General features: G+C 41.8%; 1 protein-coding gene and 1 long non-coding RNA gene across 4 annotated transcripts in view; one reads left to right on the top strand and one right to left on the bottom strand.

The window, feature by feature from the left end:
- Nucleotides 1-1124: 1124 nt before the first annotated feature.
- IFRD1 (interferon related developmental regulator 1) lies at nt 1125-15783 on the bottom strand. 2 transcript variants are annotated; one of them, XM_090042286.1, is made up of 12 exons: nt 15406-15783; nt 11045-11149; nt 10132-10213; nt 9425-9549; nt 9071-9228; nt 7522-7572; nt 7242-7420; nt 7026-7134; nt 4845-4979; nt 3890-4018; nt 3242-3337; nt 1125-1899 (listed from the first exon to the last, which is right to left on the bottom strand). In XM_090042286.1, exons 1-12 carry the CDS (start codon nt 15449-15451, stop codon nt 1810-1812), a joined length of 1305 nt encoding a protein of 434 aa, XP_089898412.1. In that variant the 5' UTR covers nt 15452-15783; the 3' UTR covers nt 1125-1809. The 2 variants fall into 2 exon arrangements, with proteins under 2 accessions (XP_089898412.1, XP_089898411.1); XM_090042285.1 differs by having other exon boundaries at nt 10132-10216.
- The window catches only part of LOC149865718 (uncharacterized), a 132215-nt gene continuing 120561 nt past the window's right edge, over nt 4986-16639 (top strand). For both annotated transcript variants that reach the window (XR_016441752.1, XR_016441753.1), the window contains exon 1: nt 4986-6600. This is a non-coding gene — a long non-coding RNA (uncharacterized LOC149865718). The remainder of the gene's footprint in view (nt 6601-16639) is intronic.

The raw sequence follows: 16639 nt of genomic DNA on the forward strand, positions 1-16639 counted from the left end.
TTACACTGCTCACATAGCAGGAAGCCAAAGAAACCTGTGCACTTGTGGAACATAGCCCACTCAGCATACAGATCAAACCTAATTATCTTGCAGTTAACATTTACTTATTGATGAAGCACAGCTACAGAATGATTAGCACAATCTTCTGCAAGTTTGGGTCTACAAGGACTTTGGTTCAGCAAGTTAGACATTGCTTTAGACTGACAGTTAGAATATGTATTCAGAGTTAGATTGGCTTAGGAATCTGAAAGTCTTAATAGACTAGCAGGTGTTATTTTTGTTGTATGATGGGAAGCATAAAACTGTTACAAAATGGAAATGTCACATCATGCTGGGCCAGACATTCAGGGGTTCACTGCCATGAATGGGAAAAAGTGGTACAAGAGCATTAGCAGCAGAGGCCATAACAGTGCCCTGCAGCAGTTCCCCAAGGGGTAGCAAGATATGAAGCATGGTGCTGATTAGCCATCTTATCAGACTCACTGCCACCCACAGCCAACTTGCACTAGGACTGCAAAGCAGTCAGATAAACTCCTTTTCTCCCCAGATCCTCACCCCAAGCCCAAAATGAATCTAAACAGGCCCCAATACCCATTATTACAGCAGGGGCTGGAGCTGCTGTCCATGTTCCTCCATGACATGAGTCATAGCTTACCACTGTTTTGAGACTGCTTTTGAGAACAGAGCAGTGCATTGAAAAAAAAACAGTGGAGGACCAGCTACCCCTTGCAACATTGTACAACTGAGCATTGTTACAGGTTAGTTTTTTTGCTATACAACTAGCAGTTTCAACCTGTAACTTGTCAGAGACTTACCTTCCCCACCCCCAATGGATTGTTGACATCTAGTATGTTATTTGTTGTACAAAAAACAAGCAACACACACATTGAGTTGATCGTTTAGAATCAGTGAGCTCTGGTAAGTTTGAGTCCACATATGGAAAGAAGGATAACAAACGTATTAGTTTTTCATGTATTGAATCTAATTGCTGGTGATAATCTTAGAAATTTAGAAGTAGTCTTAGATATGGGTAAATACAGTATATTTAAAGCAGTAACAGGCTTTAGCTTCATTTGCTCACTTTTGCTTTCAGAAATTAAGAATAGCCAGGCTTAGTCAAGAGAGAGTTTTGAGTGAGAAAAAAAAAGTCTTTATTCCAAATGTTAAGCTGAGTCTTATACAGAGTATGTAGAAATCTGTGCATCAAAATTCAGGCAAGTATGTTTTTGCTACTTCACTAAACTGCTGATAAGCTGGACTTTGTGACCCCTGTACAGGGCAAAGTGTGACCTTATTGGACAATTTAATCAGTGTCCATCTGCTAGTTTAAAAAGGATTAAAACCCATCAAGTATTTTATGAAGCAGCAGCAGCTCTTCCAGAAGCATATCCATCTTCATACATTACTCCTATGGAGAATTTGCTCATTTGCTTTAGCAATCAAAAAGGGGAGCTGAAATTACACTGTTCAGGCAGTTTAATCCATTTAAAAACTTTCAACGCCATGGAAAATTGGGCTGTTATAGTATATACTAAGTTCGTAAGTGATTGAGCCAAGTATTACAAAATTATTTTCACCCATTTCAGATGAATCCTATACACACACACAACAGATACCCAAGTACACAATTAGCATGCATTATATTTACAGATACTATACATTAGACATAATCCCTGTGCAAGAAAGTGTAAACTATGTGGCTATACAAAGTTAAAAAAAACCCAACAAAATAACCTTATTTGGAAGTCAGCTACTTTTTAGAAATTAAATTATAAAAGACTTCAAACTTGTAACCCAAAGAAGAGGTTTCTAGAAAAATTCAACTACATCTGCTCTTTTGTCACGACATTTGCTTCTAGCCTTTGTTCGAGCCTTGAACGCTGCAGAGTTGTACAAGTGCTAAAAATGGAGAGAAATAGCAAAAATTAATAGAAAAGTTAAGAAAAAAGTAGTAACAGCTGGTACTGCTGTGGTACACAAATTCATAAGCTTAACATGACAAGGAAGGGCACAGGTTCCAATGTTTAACTGTTAAACCAATTAACTTAGAATGGCTATTAAATTGCATCAAATTAACTATTTCCTGCACTATGCCAAGGTTTGCAGTCATTTAATGAAGTTAACTGAAGCCAACTTACTAAATTTAAACATGTAAAGATGCATCCAATCCCTTAAAATTAATAGATATTCATCAGTGCTTTCTTAACCCCAGCTAATGTCCATAAAAAAAAGTCTTGTTTTTCTTCTCTTCAGTCTAACTATTGCTTTGTTACAGCCAATGTTAAGCTTGTTTCCTCATGTCTGTAGTTTACCTGCTTTTTCTGCAAATCTCTGCACAATATGAACTTATCTTCTATTTGACACTGCTCTTACATTTTGAATTTATTCTTAATAGGTTGTTCTTGGGTCTTACAACACCACCTTGCACAAAAAAGTTTCTCCAATATCCTGGTTTGGAGGCAGAAGATTAAGCAAATTCCAAAATTTCCACTAAAATTATGTAAGCACTTGTGTAAAGTTTAAGACACGAGTAGCAAGCAGGTTGCTAGTAGGTCTTAAGACCTTAAATTTGCTTAAAACAAAGTATTTGGGTGTTTTTGAATATTTTATTCCCTGCCTAACAATTTTATTACTGCTTTAAACACTTGAAACAAAAAACATACAATTTTAGTAAAAATGAAGTTAGTTTTGCTTTAGATACAGCACATAGTCCTAACTTACCTACTGACTGCCCTCAAAATAGAATTTTTTTTTTTTTTTTTGCACTGGTATCAATTCTAAAGCCTCGATCTCTTACACCAAAAATTCATAGCTAAAGTCAGTCTTCAAACTAACAAAACAACACAGCATCAATTTACTGTTATTAGTGGTTATGGTTAAGAGATATACTTTTTAGTGGGGAAAGTTTTATTACTTTAAAAGTGGGGAGAGCTGACTCACCGGGAGTCAGACACCAAGGTTCAATATTTCAAGGGGAGGGAGCTGGATATAGTCCATAAAAAGGTACCCCACAGTCCACATCCAGCACAGGATAGCAGGAGAGCGCTTAACACCCTGGTCTAGGTTTTCCAGTTCTAGATCTCCCACTCTAAGAATAAACTGAAAATGACTAGAGTTTGATGTTCCCTTAAGTACCACCTGTTTGAAGCTCAATATTGAAAAGTTTGACTCAAGGAAAAAAAAGTTTACTATATACTATCAAGTTAAGTGCAGGTGATACAATTAGATTTAAATGACATACCCTTTCAAACCGGGGTATCTTCATCGTTTTAAGAGTTGCTGCATCAAGCATTACTGGTGGCCCAAGTTCAAACACATTTCGAAGAAATTCATTTGACTAGAATTAAAAGAAAGTATCATTTAAAGTCCTCCTTAAATCAGAATCTTTAAGAAATCTTCAGAGACTAGATAGTTTCCATGCGCCTTAGCAGTGTTGAATTATTTCCTCCCCAACACCCATCATTTTGTCAAGGAGGAAAGAAATCTGTTCTTCCTTGCCTAAAAATAGGACTTTGCAAACAGGCCGTTGGGGAGTTGTGTGTCCCAAAACACATGAGGCTGCTTAGACAGTCCAAGTGTTGGGTACAGAAGTCACTTGGACTGATTTCATACCAGACAAAGATCACTTCTGTATGTGAGGAACATTTTCAAATGGACTCTTAGAGCTGGCTAATAGTGGAGAGTCTAACTCTATATGAAGGGGCCTAATTTTCACTTCCATTTACAATTTTGCAGCATTACTTCGGCACCAATTCACCATATTTAAAAAAAATATGAATATGCAGCTTAGGAAAAAGATGAGACACTGCTGATAGAAAAAGAGAATTTCATAGACTGTCAATAATTCAAGTTACACAAGCTACCACACAGGAAACAAACACCAGCTCACCTGCAAGTGATATTGCATCCCTGATCCTAGGATCTCCTTGAAAGTGTAGTATGTTTGTTTTTTAACCCAGCAGTCAATATACATACGCTCAGGTCCAAATTTAACTGTCTCTGTGGTAAAGTCACGCTCCTGTCACGAAATCAAAGGATAAATATATCAAGAGAATAATCCTGAAACTTACATAAGAGTTACTAAGAAACAAGAAGTACCAGAAAAAAGTTACACTAATCACTTTGAGTACATTTACTATCAGTAAAATTTGAGAAAAAGCCCAACATATTACTCTTCTAAAGAAACCTAAGTGTAATAGCGTATAGTGTAATAGGTTGATTTCACCAAGTATAGGGCAATGTCTACAAAATAAAGTAAAAGGTTGATGATCCAAGACATGTATACAATACTCAAAATTAACAACTTTTAGTCATTGTCACCACCATGAACAGTTTTCCTGGCTCTTGTACTTAACTATGAATTTTGAACTGCAAGTAAAGATTATGTGCATCTCAAAAGATTTACAGAGAGCAATTCAATACAACATGCTGATAGCACAACGAACTGTAAAGCTTAAGCGCCCTTATGCTGCATTTGAATTAATGCACAACATCTATGGATACACACTGCTTAAGGGTTGCCAAAACCCTGTGTACATGAAAAGAATGTACTTACCTTTAAATCACAAAGCAAGTGTAAGGATAGATTGACAATAATTATGCCAAATTAAGCAGAGGAAAGAGAAAAGGAGATACTGCAGATAGGCTGATGCATACTGTTCCATATCTCTACTCTAACAGCAACTGGAAGCTATGCTTAGGAGTAGTTTTGAATATATGCACCATTTGCTAGAAATGGACAAGTGTTTCAATGCATAAAGCATAATCAAGTATTTGGAGTACTGTATCTACAATATGTGCAACTTGGTACATTCCATAGATCTTTATAAGTCACTGCAGCATACCTCAATAGCTCTGAGGACATCTCTGAAGACAGAGCGCTGCTTTCTTTTATCTACTTTAGCACGGTGCTTGTTTCCATCTGTAGCCAGAGACCTTAGTTTTTGTGAAAGATGTTCCATGTCTTCATAAAAGAAGTCCTGGCCAGAGGAAAAAAAATAAATCTTTCAGTTTCTCTATATAGTTTTGCTCATAGTACCACAAGACCATTTAAAGTGTCAGAATTTTTATTCCCCATGTATTCTTATTTAAGAAGAGACAGGGTAGATTTGCAGCTTATAAACCAACTAAATCAGCTATGCATGTATAGCTTAAGCTTTCATGAACTCAAGATCCTATCCAATTTAGCTGGTCTTCAAAAGTGTAAGTCTACCCTGCCTTCTGCCCAATGTCAGACTAACAATAACTACCTCTCTACATAACTATAAGATGTAGCAACACTTCTTTACAATTGGAACTATGTAGTAAGTATCCTATAAAAGATGAAGCGACTAGGGTCTAATTTACTTAAGGAAGGACATCCTCAGTGCCCCAAATTAACAATACTAACAAGCAAAGCTTTCTCTGCTCAACTTCCTGTTCCATAATTAAGGGGCTCTTTCAATTTGTCAGAGCTGTGGGTTAACAGTTTCATCATGTCACAGGGCTCTGGCACAGGGAAGGAAAATATTTGTTGAGATGGAATTCTTATTTTGGGGGTACGGATAGATTGTTGAGGAGTACTGGCAACTGATTTACCAAACGTAATAAAATTCATTAACTGTAGTTTTGGAGAGGGAGTCTAGGAATAGTCCCATTCCTACTATAACTATTGGAAATTCCAAAGTCCTAATGCAGCAGTTTTATCATCTTATTCATTAATTTTATGCAAACTCTTGGGAACCATCTATTACCTTTTTGAACTGGGCCTAGCAGCACCAAGTACTTCATCTTAATTGCAATCCCCTATAAGTACTGTACTCAGTACCTTTTAAGAATTAAAAAAACAAAAAAACAAAAAACCAACCAACCAAACAAACCACAACCATTTTGGTTGCTTGCAGCTATAGTCTAGCTCAATAGTCAAGGATCAAGTCTGACATTCATTTTGATAGACCCAATCATTTTATTGTCACCCTCTCTCCAAAGTGACATCCACAACTGAGATGTGAAGTTAAATCCCCATTTAGAAGGATAACAAAAGCAGTATACTGTTTAGAACTATGCAGACTAAATGCACTGTGCATCCTGACTCATTTACAGTTATCCTTTCCCTGTTGGACAGCTTTCTAGCTTGGTCAAGGCTGATGTGCTTTGCCAGGAGCCCTTCTGGCAGCCCTCCCAAGCTGTGCCCAGTATTTTCTTCTGTGCTGTCAAAAAAACAGTTAAGAAACACGGTATATTATTCAAACGGAATACAAACAAGTAAGATTGTGCCAAGTTAATATTAAGAGATTAACTACTTAAACTTTCAGACTAGTTTAAAAAGGTGAATTAGAAAGTAAATAATACCGGTCATGCAAACCCTGATACAAGTTAACTATTCATATGTTTTGAGAAGGAAGTCTCACATCCAGAAGTTAAACTGGCTCCAATTTATACCTATAAAAATGGCTCAGAAAGACATTACACAAGTCCACTTAATTCTAAGGGTTAACCAGTCTATCCTTGGGAATAGGTTTTCAAGCATCAAGACAAAGCCACATACAAGTCACCTACAATAATCTCAAAGAGTACACTGTGGCTGTGACAGCATCGCAGCAGTGCTTCTGGAACTTGGTGGTAAGCATGAAGGGTTCAGCAGCAAGTATTACAATGTTCTCTCCCTGCCTCTGATAGTTTATTGGTACCCAACGTTTACATAAATTTTCTTTGCATGCTAACTCCCTCTCAACTGTTACTCAGAAAGCCGGTATGTTGTTCTGAAGCTGAAATTGCTTAACTAGTTTCCCAGGGATGCTGGACTATAACCTAGAGGTAGCAGGAGGGCTTTTGTAAGCATCTTTTCTGATTTAGATCGTTATACTCTGCCTCCATTTATTATCCTAAATGGTTCTGAAGTCTTATCGATTATACTGAAGTAATTTTCCACCCAGAATATGGCCAATAGATGCAAGAGATTTAGTCATTTATTTGGTACAATATATGATAGCTGCAACCATAATTCCAATGCAAGACAAGCACTGAACTTAAGTCAGTAAACTTACAGCATCCATTTCTCGTGCTAGTTCAAATAGAAGAGCCAATGTTTCCCCAGCAACTATTCTCATGTTGACATCATCACAGGATAACAGGCTTGGAAGTTTGTGTAAATGCCTAAAAAAAATAGCTGTGTGTTATTTATGTATAAAAGTATTTTGTACAATGAAACAATGTGAAGGTAAAACAGATCACCAGATGTTGTTTTCAGGGAAGGCACGCACATTTCAAGTTTTTTCTTCACTTCACTCACTGGGCAGATTGTCAACAGCAATGTCCACGTGAAAAGAGCACTGATGTGTAGCATCATGCTGTGCGTGCTGGAGATGCCATTAGTGTCTCTTTCCCTCTGATAAGATTTTGTGAATATGTTCTCCAGACATTCCATAGTCAAGTATAGTTCCTGTTTAAAAAAAAAAAAAGAGAGAGAGTGTAAGTGGCTAAACTGTAACAGTTAAAATTTTTGTAAGAAACGTTATAAAATATTAAGCATGTATACTTAACAGTAATATCCTCAGTGACAATGAAACAGCAAATGCCCAAGCAGGTGATACACTAGATAGGGAAAAAGAAAAAGGTAGACCATGTTTTTGTTTCAGTTTTACCAGGCTTGATAATATCCCCAAACTTGATGTCATTTTGTTTAAATACTCTAAGCTCAAATATCAAGACATACAAGTGCCAGAAAAAAACCCCAGAACTGTTGGGAGCAGCAGCTTCTGCTTGGAAGTGGCTCTTAGTCAATATTTTCCTATATGCAGGGAACTATTCTAAAAGAAAAAGGTGGAAGTCTGTCCTTGTGTATCTGAGCACCACCATCCCAATCACAAATTATATCCTTTCCTCAAAAGATGCAATTCTGGAAAGACTTCTGTTCATAATTTTCCCATTTTGAATACTCATTCCTGACAATTATCTGCATCACAAATGTATCTACACCTATTAGAAATCAAATTTCATGAATCAAGAGGCTGGCAACACACTAGGAAGCCCAATAGAAGTGAAAAGTTATATAGTAAATTATCCTTCAATTAAGGAAGAAAAATATACTACGTTGACAGATCTGTAACAGCACTAGAGTCCAAGAACAAAATTAATCCAAACTGATGAAATAGACTACAGTAGAGGCTCAGTCACTGACAAGGGGGTAGTGTTCTGAAGTAATAAGCATAGCAGCACAACACATTTTTCTATATAGTGCCCCAAGTAGCCATATATATAAAATTTTCCCCAGGCAAAACAAAAATGCTCCTGCTCAACACAGTCTCCCAGGTATTGACCTGAAAGGTCTTTCCTGTAAGACCATTTCTCTTACAAGAGCATGCAACTGCAGTAACTGGGAAGAGAACAGAAGCAGAAGGATGCAGTCACCAGTTTTGCAAAGAGACAGGGGGCTCTGCCAGCCCCTGCCAGCTTCTTATGCCCCCCCCACCTAACTTGGCAGAAGATGTTTATATTAAAAGCCTAGGGACTGGAAGTCAGCCTTGGGAAGGCTATCCCCAAACCTGGTGCCTAGCCTTCAGGCTTTAAATGCCACCCCTGCTGCCCAGCTAAGCAGCAGCTACTCCAAGCCTCGGAGCCAGGGCCAGGTATTCTCTCCCCACACTCTGGTTCCTACCCCACAGGCTTTAAATGGGAGACATATGCAGCAGTTTAAGAAGTTAGAGCCAGCACCCCATCAGGAAAGCTGTCCCTGGCCCCACACTCTTCATGCTTGTCTTTAAATTACCCTATGTGCAGCCCACCTTGACTGCATACAGGGCAATTTAAAATCCGAGTGGGTGCCTATTAATAGCCTGCCCCCTTTCGAGGCCCAGAAAAGAACAGGCTGTTAAAGTAATGGGCTCTAAGGGCAGGAATGGCCCAAGAAGCAGTTCTAATGCCTTTTGACTGGAGAGCTTGCCTGCTGAGCTTTCCAGCAAGGGGCTGGCACACACTCCAGTTCCTGGGCTTTTTTTCCTTCTAGTAGAATAATTTCAGAGAATTCCTTAAAGAGTGGACAAAGCCTTGAACAGCCATAGTCTTTCTGCAGTCCCATGTGGTTTGTACTTACTGCTCGTCTAGTCTGGATATTAGCTGTCCCGTCAGAGATTATCTTCTTCAGAACTGGTGCAAGGGTCTTAAAGATCTCCTCACTTTCGATTCCTGACCCCAGCTGCACACAAAGAAGACATGCCAACCCTGCAGCTGCACACTGTTCATCACTCTTACCTATGAATTAAAAAATGATACTATGCATCATCATCCTGTGGATTCAATCATCCCCAACTAATGTAATATGAATTTGTTTCCTAGGACAATGCCATTCATTGACCTTTGATCACTAATGTCTCAACACTGAACAAAAGAAGCCTAAAAATTCAGATTTGTTCAACCTTTCCCTTTCAGTACTGTACACATTATTTACCTTTCTTTATGCAGCGTTCAATGCTGTCTGTCAAAGTCATTCTCCGTTCCAAAATAAAATCAAAGAGTATTTTGGAAGTCAGTGCATTTTTAAGACCTTCAAGAGCTGCTTGCCTCGTCTTTGCACTGTTAGAAGGAAAATAAATGGATAAAACTGATACAGAGAAGTTACAACAACAACTAGCTTTGCTGTTATAGCAGTTTATATTATGCACTTATCTAGCACTTTAAAGTATATAGTATTCTTATTAGCATAAAAACAATGAGCAGGTGCCTGCCTCGTCTTTTGGATAGGCCAATTTAAGTTAGAATTTGATTTATTTTCTTTCAACACTTTTACTCTAGAAAAGAAACAAAGTTCAAGTTGGAGGCTGGCATAAATCCTTTTTCCTCAGCACTGCCAAAACCCTAATAATCTACCTGTCCAGAAAAATCATACCCACCATTCTTCAAGTTGCAATTTTATTTGCTGCTAGATTTGTTTGATGAGTAAAAATTTATCAGGACATAGGCACCTGGCTGCAGTCTTATGACCTCTGCCACCCCCAGTGCTCCTTCCTGCCCATGGCAGGGGGTCAGACTAGATGATCTGTCTAGGTCCCTTCTGACTCATTGATTCTATAGCATAGCTTCATCACTGAAAATTTGTATTTGAAGTCTAACCAGCCCCAAATTTAAGTCTGAATGTAGCTTTCAAATATACCATACCTCTTGTCCAATGTAAGGTCAATGAATCCCTTCAACTTGTACTCCAAGTCTTCTTGAGTTGCCTCTTCCTCAACTTCAGGACCTACTATATACAAGATAGCTTTATACAAGTGACCATTACATTAATTAAGTACTTAATATATGAAATGCTATGTTATGTAGATTTTTAAAACCGATTAAAACCAAGTATCAAAATTTTCACATTTGTCTGAAGTTAAGCTTCAAATCATGGTATCAGAGGACTTAGCTATAGAAGTTTGGAATGTCAGTGCTACAGAATGACACCTTAGTCTATTGCATCAGTGTCCTTCTGGACAATGCCTTTGTTGGCCTGGTTGCTCCAATTAATTTGTACATACAGATTTCAAACTCAAGACATTGATCATGAATGCAAAAAATTCTTTTCATTGCCTTGCTGTTCCAAAATTACAGGAATTCCAGTATGCTTAACCTTTCATTTCATAGTTAGTGTATTTAGAGAAATTGTGGCCAGGTTTTAAAAATTGCTTGTGAAACCTGTATCACATTTCCCAATATCTACTTTGAAATTACAAAATACATATACCAGAGCAACTAGTTTTAGGCTTAAAGAGTTTTGATTCCTTGCAGAGGAAGGGGGAGCTTTTAACTCTCATTTCACTTTATACTTTGATTGGAAACTCTTGGGACAAGAACCATTTGTCTTGTGTTTACACAGCTCCTACCACAAAAAGGTTCTGGTTTATGACTTATACATTGTGATTAAGTACCTAAAACCGATTAACTTAGTATTCTGCATTTCCACTTGAGTAGAAAACTAATTAAAGTGCAACAGTTGTCAGATATAGCAGTCTATGTTCAACAGAATTCATGTTTGCACCTTCTTTCTGAAAAAACCTTCAGTGAAACATACAGATAAAAGTCAAGTACATACCATCCTCAGTGAAGCTAGCAGGGTCGCTAAAGCCACTACAGTGGCTCATAGTCTCAATTGATGCATCCTCATCACTGAAAGGCTGCACATTTCTGTGCTGACCACCTTAGGAAAACAAACAAACAAAAAAGGACATGAATAACTTTCATGCTAGGGAAAAGAAAAACAAATATTCCACAAGTTACTCCCTCAGATACCCATGTTGCCTGATCCAGGAAATATATTATAGAGAAGTCTTTCTCCATCCAAAGCTTTTTCTGCTCTCACCACTAGAAGATGAAGGCTCCTAAACACACCCCCATGGTAAGTCACACCCTGCTCTACTTGAGTAACGTGTCATGCAACAGGTATAAAAAGTTGCTCTTAAAGAGCTAATGGTCAGGAAGATATAGAACATACAATATACATCAGTGACACTTAAAAATATGAAGGCATAGCATCTCCACACCAAGGTTATATCCAACTATTGAGAGCACAATCAAATGCAAGTATTGCTTATGTCTAAATTTAGAAACAAAATGCATTCCACGTGAAATAGTTTTTGACAGAGTACTAGTTATAATCTCATCTTAACCAATTTTAGAAACAGACATAAATAACATTCCTAACAGCAAGGGCAAATAAATCACTGGAACTATTTAAGGAGAATGATGGATAACTTCCATCTTCCAACATATTATATGCCCAAGTACAGGGATAACTGGACAAAATGTCTCTAGCTCATCTAAAGATATTTTAGTTCATCTCTTCTGGCCTTAAATTAGGATTCTGGGTGGGTGGTGGCCTAAAGCAGTCTTGACAGCCTCTGAAGTTGTATCATTACACAAGTTAAAATAGGCCTTTTAATAATAAAAAAGCAATACACCAAATACTTTCTGGAGTAGATTTAGCTATAGCTTTTAAAGAAATAGCCAATAAAAATAAAGGAGAGCCAGTCTCAGACTGAATACTAGAGTCACAGTCTGATGCCACTGACATTGCAATACATCAACACAAAATCCATGGTGTTGGTGCTCACTGACGTTCCAGTAGCATTTCTGAAGTGGGCACAGAAAATGCAGCATGAATACCAATATGTGATGGCAGGTTGCACAATTAGTTTTAATATTCACAGAAGCAAGATTTCCACTGCCACAGAAGTGATAGCATGTTATAAGAGTCATTGCCCCTGCCCCTCCCCTTTATTTCTTAAAACATTTCTACAGTAAAAGTCATGTTAAACTAGCATTTTACTAACCAGAATACTCTAATTAACCAGAATCTCCAATATCCCCCAATACAAATCCTCACTTCAGCAACTGGAATCTTTGCCAAGTCTATCCAGCAGGCACATCAAGTATTTCTGTTGTTTACATTAGTTATTGACACTGCCGATAGAGGAGCTGCCGGAAATCTGCAGGGGAAGGGGAAAGGGATCTGCATACAGCAGGGTCGGCTGGGGCCAGTATAACTTCCAGATAACTGGAATTTTTAGGTAACTGGCACCCCCTTATCCCACTTATTCAGTATAACAGCACTTTTATCATGCTGGTTTAGGAACTTTATGCAATCAAAATCTCTTTTATGCATTGTAAGGTGTCAACACTTATGGGCAGTGAATACAAATGCATAAGGCAGGGATGGGCAATTATTTCAGGTGGAGGGCCACTTACCGAGGTCTGGCAAGCCATCAAGTGCCACATAACAGGCAGCCAGGGGCAGATATTAATTTCCTAAATTTTTTAGGGGTCCCATGGGCCAAATAGAATGGTCTGGTGGGCCACATCTGGCCTGCAGGCCGCATTTTGCTCACCCCTGGCATAAGGTCCTTCCATCAATATACAGCAGAAACACCAATCCTGTAAGCAACCAAGAGGATGCTACCAGCTGCAGAATGTTAGCTACCAAGATGCACTGGACCTATTCTTTCCTAAATTTTTAATACACTGCTCCCCTCCTAGAGCAGTGACTGCCACCCCTCCCAAGGGCAGCTTCAGTCCATGCCAAACAGATCCAGAGGCACATGCATCCCCATTGCCCCCTACCCTTCCAGGGAACTGGCAGGACCCCCCCCCCCAGGCAGGTGTGGGACCGAGCCACAGCTTGTCCATCTTACCCTGGCTGGGTAGCACCCACCTGAGCCTCAGCCCTACTTCCTTCTCACCACATAGGTCAGGGGGCAAAGGCATCCTCCCATGCCCCTTCCTTCTCACCACAGACTTACCAGATGCATGCAGCTGTATAGGAAGTCAGATTTGTATTGGCCAATATGCTTCCTTAAAAATCAGCTATTGGTATCAGCCCCTAAATCTTTATTGGTGCACCCCTATAAACTATCTAAAAAGGCTTTGAAATTAAAGCTTACAAAATCCATCAACTCTGTGTTCTGCTGCCACTTCACTAGAAAGCTTAATTTGGCACAGTTGACTCATATAGTCTTAAAAAAAAAAGAAACAAAAAACCACACACAACCAATATCCAACAATTTCAGAAGAGCCTGTTATTATAACTACAAAAGCCCATGATAACACTAGTACCTTAAGGTAGTAATTTATTTTCATATTCTTAATTTAAATTGCTTGCTTCTTCATATTTAACTTTACGCCTACTGCTTTTAATTTACATGATGATAGCTACTCAGAGCCAGACTCAACCCCCCGCTACAAAACCAGCCCCATGACAAGGGTAACAAAACCCCATGTAATAGGAGGTGGGGGCAAGGCCAAGCCTATTCTGGCTTACACGCAGCCCCCCTCCCAATCTCACTTAAATATTCTGTTCCTGGAGAAACATCAACTATTTCCACTAAGCCACCAGGGTCTTGCTACAGACCCAGATGTCCATTGTGCTGCCTCATTATCACTGAACCAAGCAACACAAACTGCTCCATGCAGGGTTCATCCAGATACTCCTTCACCAGTGCCATGCCTATATTTCCTGCCTACAGCAAGTACAGCACCCTTGTCATCTACACTGGCCAGATGAAGCAATCCCTACATAAAAGAATGAGTGTACATAGAGCTGACATCCGTTCCAGTAACCCAGAAAAGCACGTGACAGAACGCTTGCTTTCCTGGACATTCCATCACTGACCTCTAAACAGCTGTCCTTACATTAAAAAAAGCTGGAATGTAAAATTGCAGACTAAGTCATCCACAAGCTGGATTTTTTTTTTTTTTTTAAATGAGGTATCAACAAGAGGCTATGCTTTATCCCAGTGCTACTCAACCTTTTTGGCCCGTGGGCTGGACAGGCAGGTGGCCTGCAAGCCAGATCCAGTCAGTGGTCCTGATCTGGTGCCCAGGGTGGTCACCATGGGATGAGTGGCTCCCTCCAGCCATTTTTCTAAACAGATCTAAGCAACCCTCGGATTGCCTTTCAGCAGCATCTCCACCCCCTGTCCCTTTCAGATAAAATTTTTCCTTTCTGCTAATCCATTTCACAGCACCTAAAGGAGACTGGTGCCAACTATGGAAAGCCCAGGTGCCACGTCACTGCTGCCAGACTGTAGTGATTCAACAGAAAGGCAGTCATTGGCAGGCTCAACTGGGAGCTCTGAAGTCTTCAGGACAGGCTGGACTTGGTGCTTAAGCTCTGAATCACAGCTCAGGAGCCCCAGGAGGGTCTGACGAGCTCATGACTATTTTCACCCAGGCCCAATCCACAAATTAGTGGCTCGGCAAATGAGGAAGGGGCACAAGGAAGGGGCTTTTCAAAGGCAATGCTGCCCTTCCTCAGCTTAAGCCCTTGGTGGAAGGGGGTGGCTCTGCTAGCCAGGCTTTCTCTGACCCCAACTCAGCCTCCCACAGGCCCCAGGGCAGCCCCAGCCCCTTGCTGCTCAGTGAGGGGGCCTGGGCAAACCTAGTTGTGAGCCTGTCAGACCCTCCTGGGGCTCCTGAGCTGCGATTCAGAGCTTAGGCACCAAGTCCAGCCTGTCCTGAAGAAGACTTCAAAGCTCCCAGTCGAGCCTGCCAGCAACTGCCTTTCTGTTGAATCACTACAGTCCGGCAGCAGTGAGGTGGGGCCTGGGGGCACAGCTGGCAACAGTCTCCTACTTCAAGTGCTGCAAATGGACTAGAAAAAAGGAAAGATGTTATCCAGAATGGAAAAGGACAGGGGGAGATGCTGCTTAAAGGCAATCGGAAGCGCTGAGACAGCGCAGCCCTTTCACCAGCCCCAGAGCCACCCTTCCCCCTCCAACGCTGCGCCGCGCGGAAGGCTGCAGCCAGGGCCACGCGCATGCGTAGAGCAACGCGAGGGGCCGTGCCCAGTGGGGCGCCGGTCAGACGAACCGAACCTTGTCGGGCCCGGAGGCCGAACGCGCTCTGTGCCCCCCCCAGTGGAGCATCATGGGAAAGGTCCCCTTCCCCCGCGGCTTTTACCGGCTCCGCGCCCGGAGTTGCCCCCGCGCTTCTTGGACTTGGGCATGGCCGGTAGTATCCCAGATCAGCTCGGCTCGGCTCCCCCGGTCCCGCTCCGGGTGTCGACGCTCCGCTCCTCGCGCGGGCCGCAGCGACAATCAGCCGATAGAGGAGCAGGAGCGCTTTTTATTACAACGTCTGTGCGCGGCTGGCTTCGCAGGCCGAGGCAACGGTGGGGATTGACGGCAGCAGGCGATGGACGAGACGAAGGCGGCAGAAATCCCCGTGGAGGCCCGCGAGCAGAATCGATGCATCTTTCTCCTATCAGGCACCTGGAGCTAAAAGCATAGAGGTGGCGCTGACGCGGCTTTTATAGCCGGCTGGAGGAAAGGGGGGCGGGGCCGGAAGAGGACCAATGGCCGAGCACGGGCGTCAGCTCTGACTCATGCGCACGGGGCGCTGACCGTGTTGCCGCGTGGCCTGCTGGGAGCTGTAGTCGGCACTACCCTCGGGTGACAGCAGAGACGCAGCACTGCATGCTGGGAGTTGTAGTGCGGATGCTACAACTCCGGAGTGCACGCCGGGAAGGGCGGGTTCAGCCTCCCGCAGTCATTGGTGGATGCGGGGGCTTACGTCAGGCCCCGACGCTTCCATATGCCCCTCCCCTCGTCCTCATCTGACCCGTGGGGGCTGGTCCGCCCGGGCTTCGCTGGAGCAGACACCGAGGGCGTTGCCCAGCAACGGGGGGGGCGGTGGCCGCGCGCTCTTTGCTCCTGACTGTGATGTCACGTCCAGCGGGGCAAGGCGGGGTGGGCTGGGTGAGGAGCGGAAGGCGTTGGTCGTACGCTGAGCTGGGAAATGCGCGGAGACGGCCCGTGGCACCACAGCTCGGCGAGGGGAAGGGGTTTCCTTGGGGGCGGCTTTTAATGGCCCCGTGGGGCGTCGGTGAAGATTTGGAGCAGAGATAGACAAGGTTTTGAATGTCTCTGCCGCAGCTCCACGCTGCTCCAATGCAAAAGACAGGCCCTGAGAATCAGAAAACTAAGGTTGAAAGGGCCCGCGGGAGCTCATCTAGTCCTACCCCTGCTCAAAGGAGGACTGGCCCCACCTAGATCATCCCAGCTAGTCAGGTCTTAAAACCTCTAAGGAGTAGTGCTATTAAGCTCTCTGGGTAGCCTGTTCCACTGCTTTCTTACCCTTCTAGTGAGAGTTTTTCCTGATATCTCAACTTCTCTTGCTGCAACTTGAGACCATT

Source organism: Crocodylus siamensis, chromosome 4 (assembly GCF_052110815.1).
Source record: "Crocodylus siamensis isolate JL-2025a chromosome 4, ASM5211081v1, whole genome shotgun sequence".
Classification (NCBI taxonomy): Eukaryota; Metazoa; Chordata; order Crocodylia; family Crocodylidae; genus Crocodylus; species Crocodylus siamensis.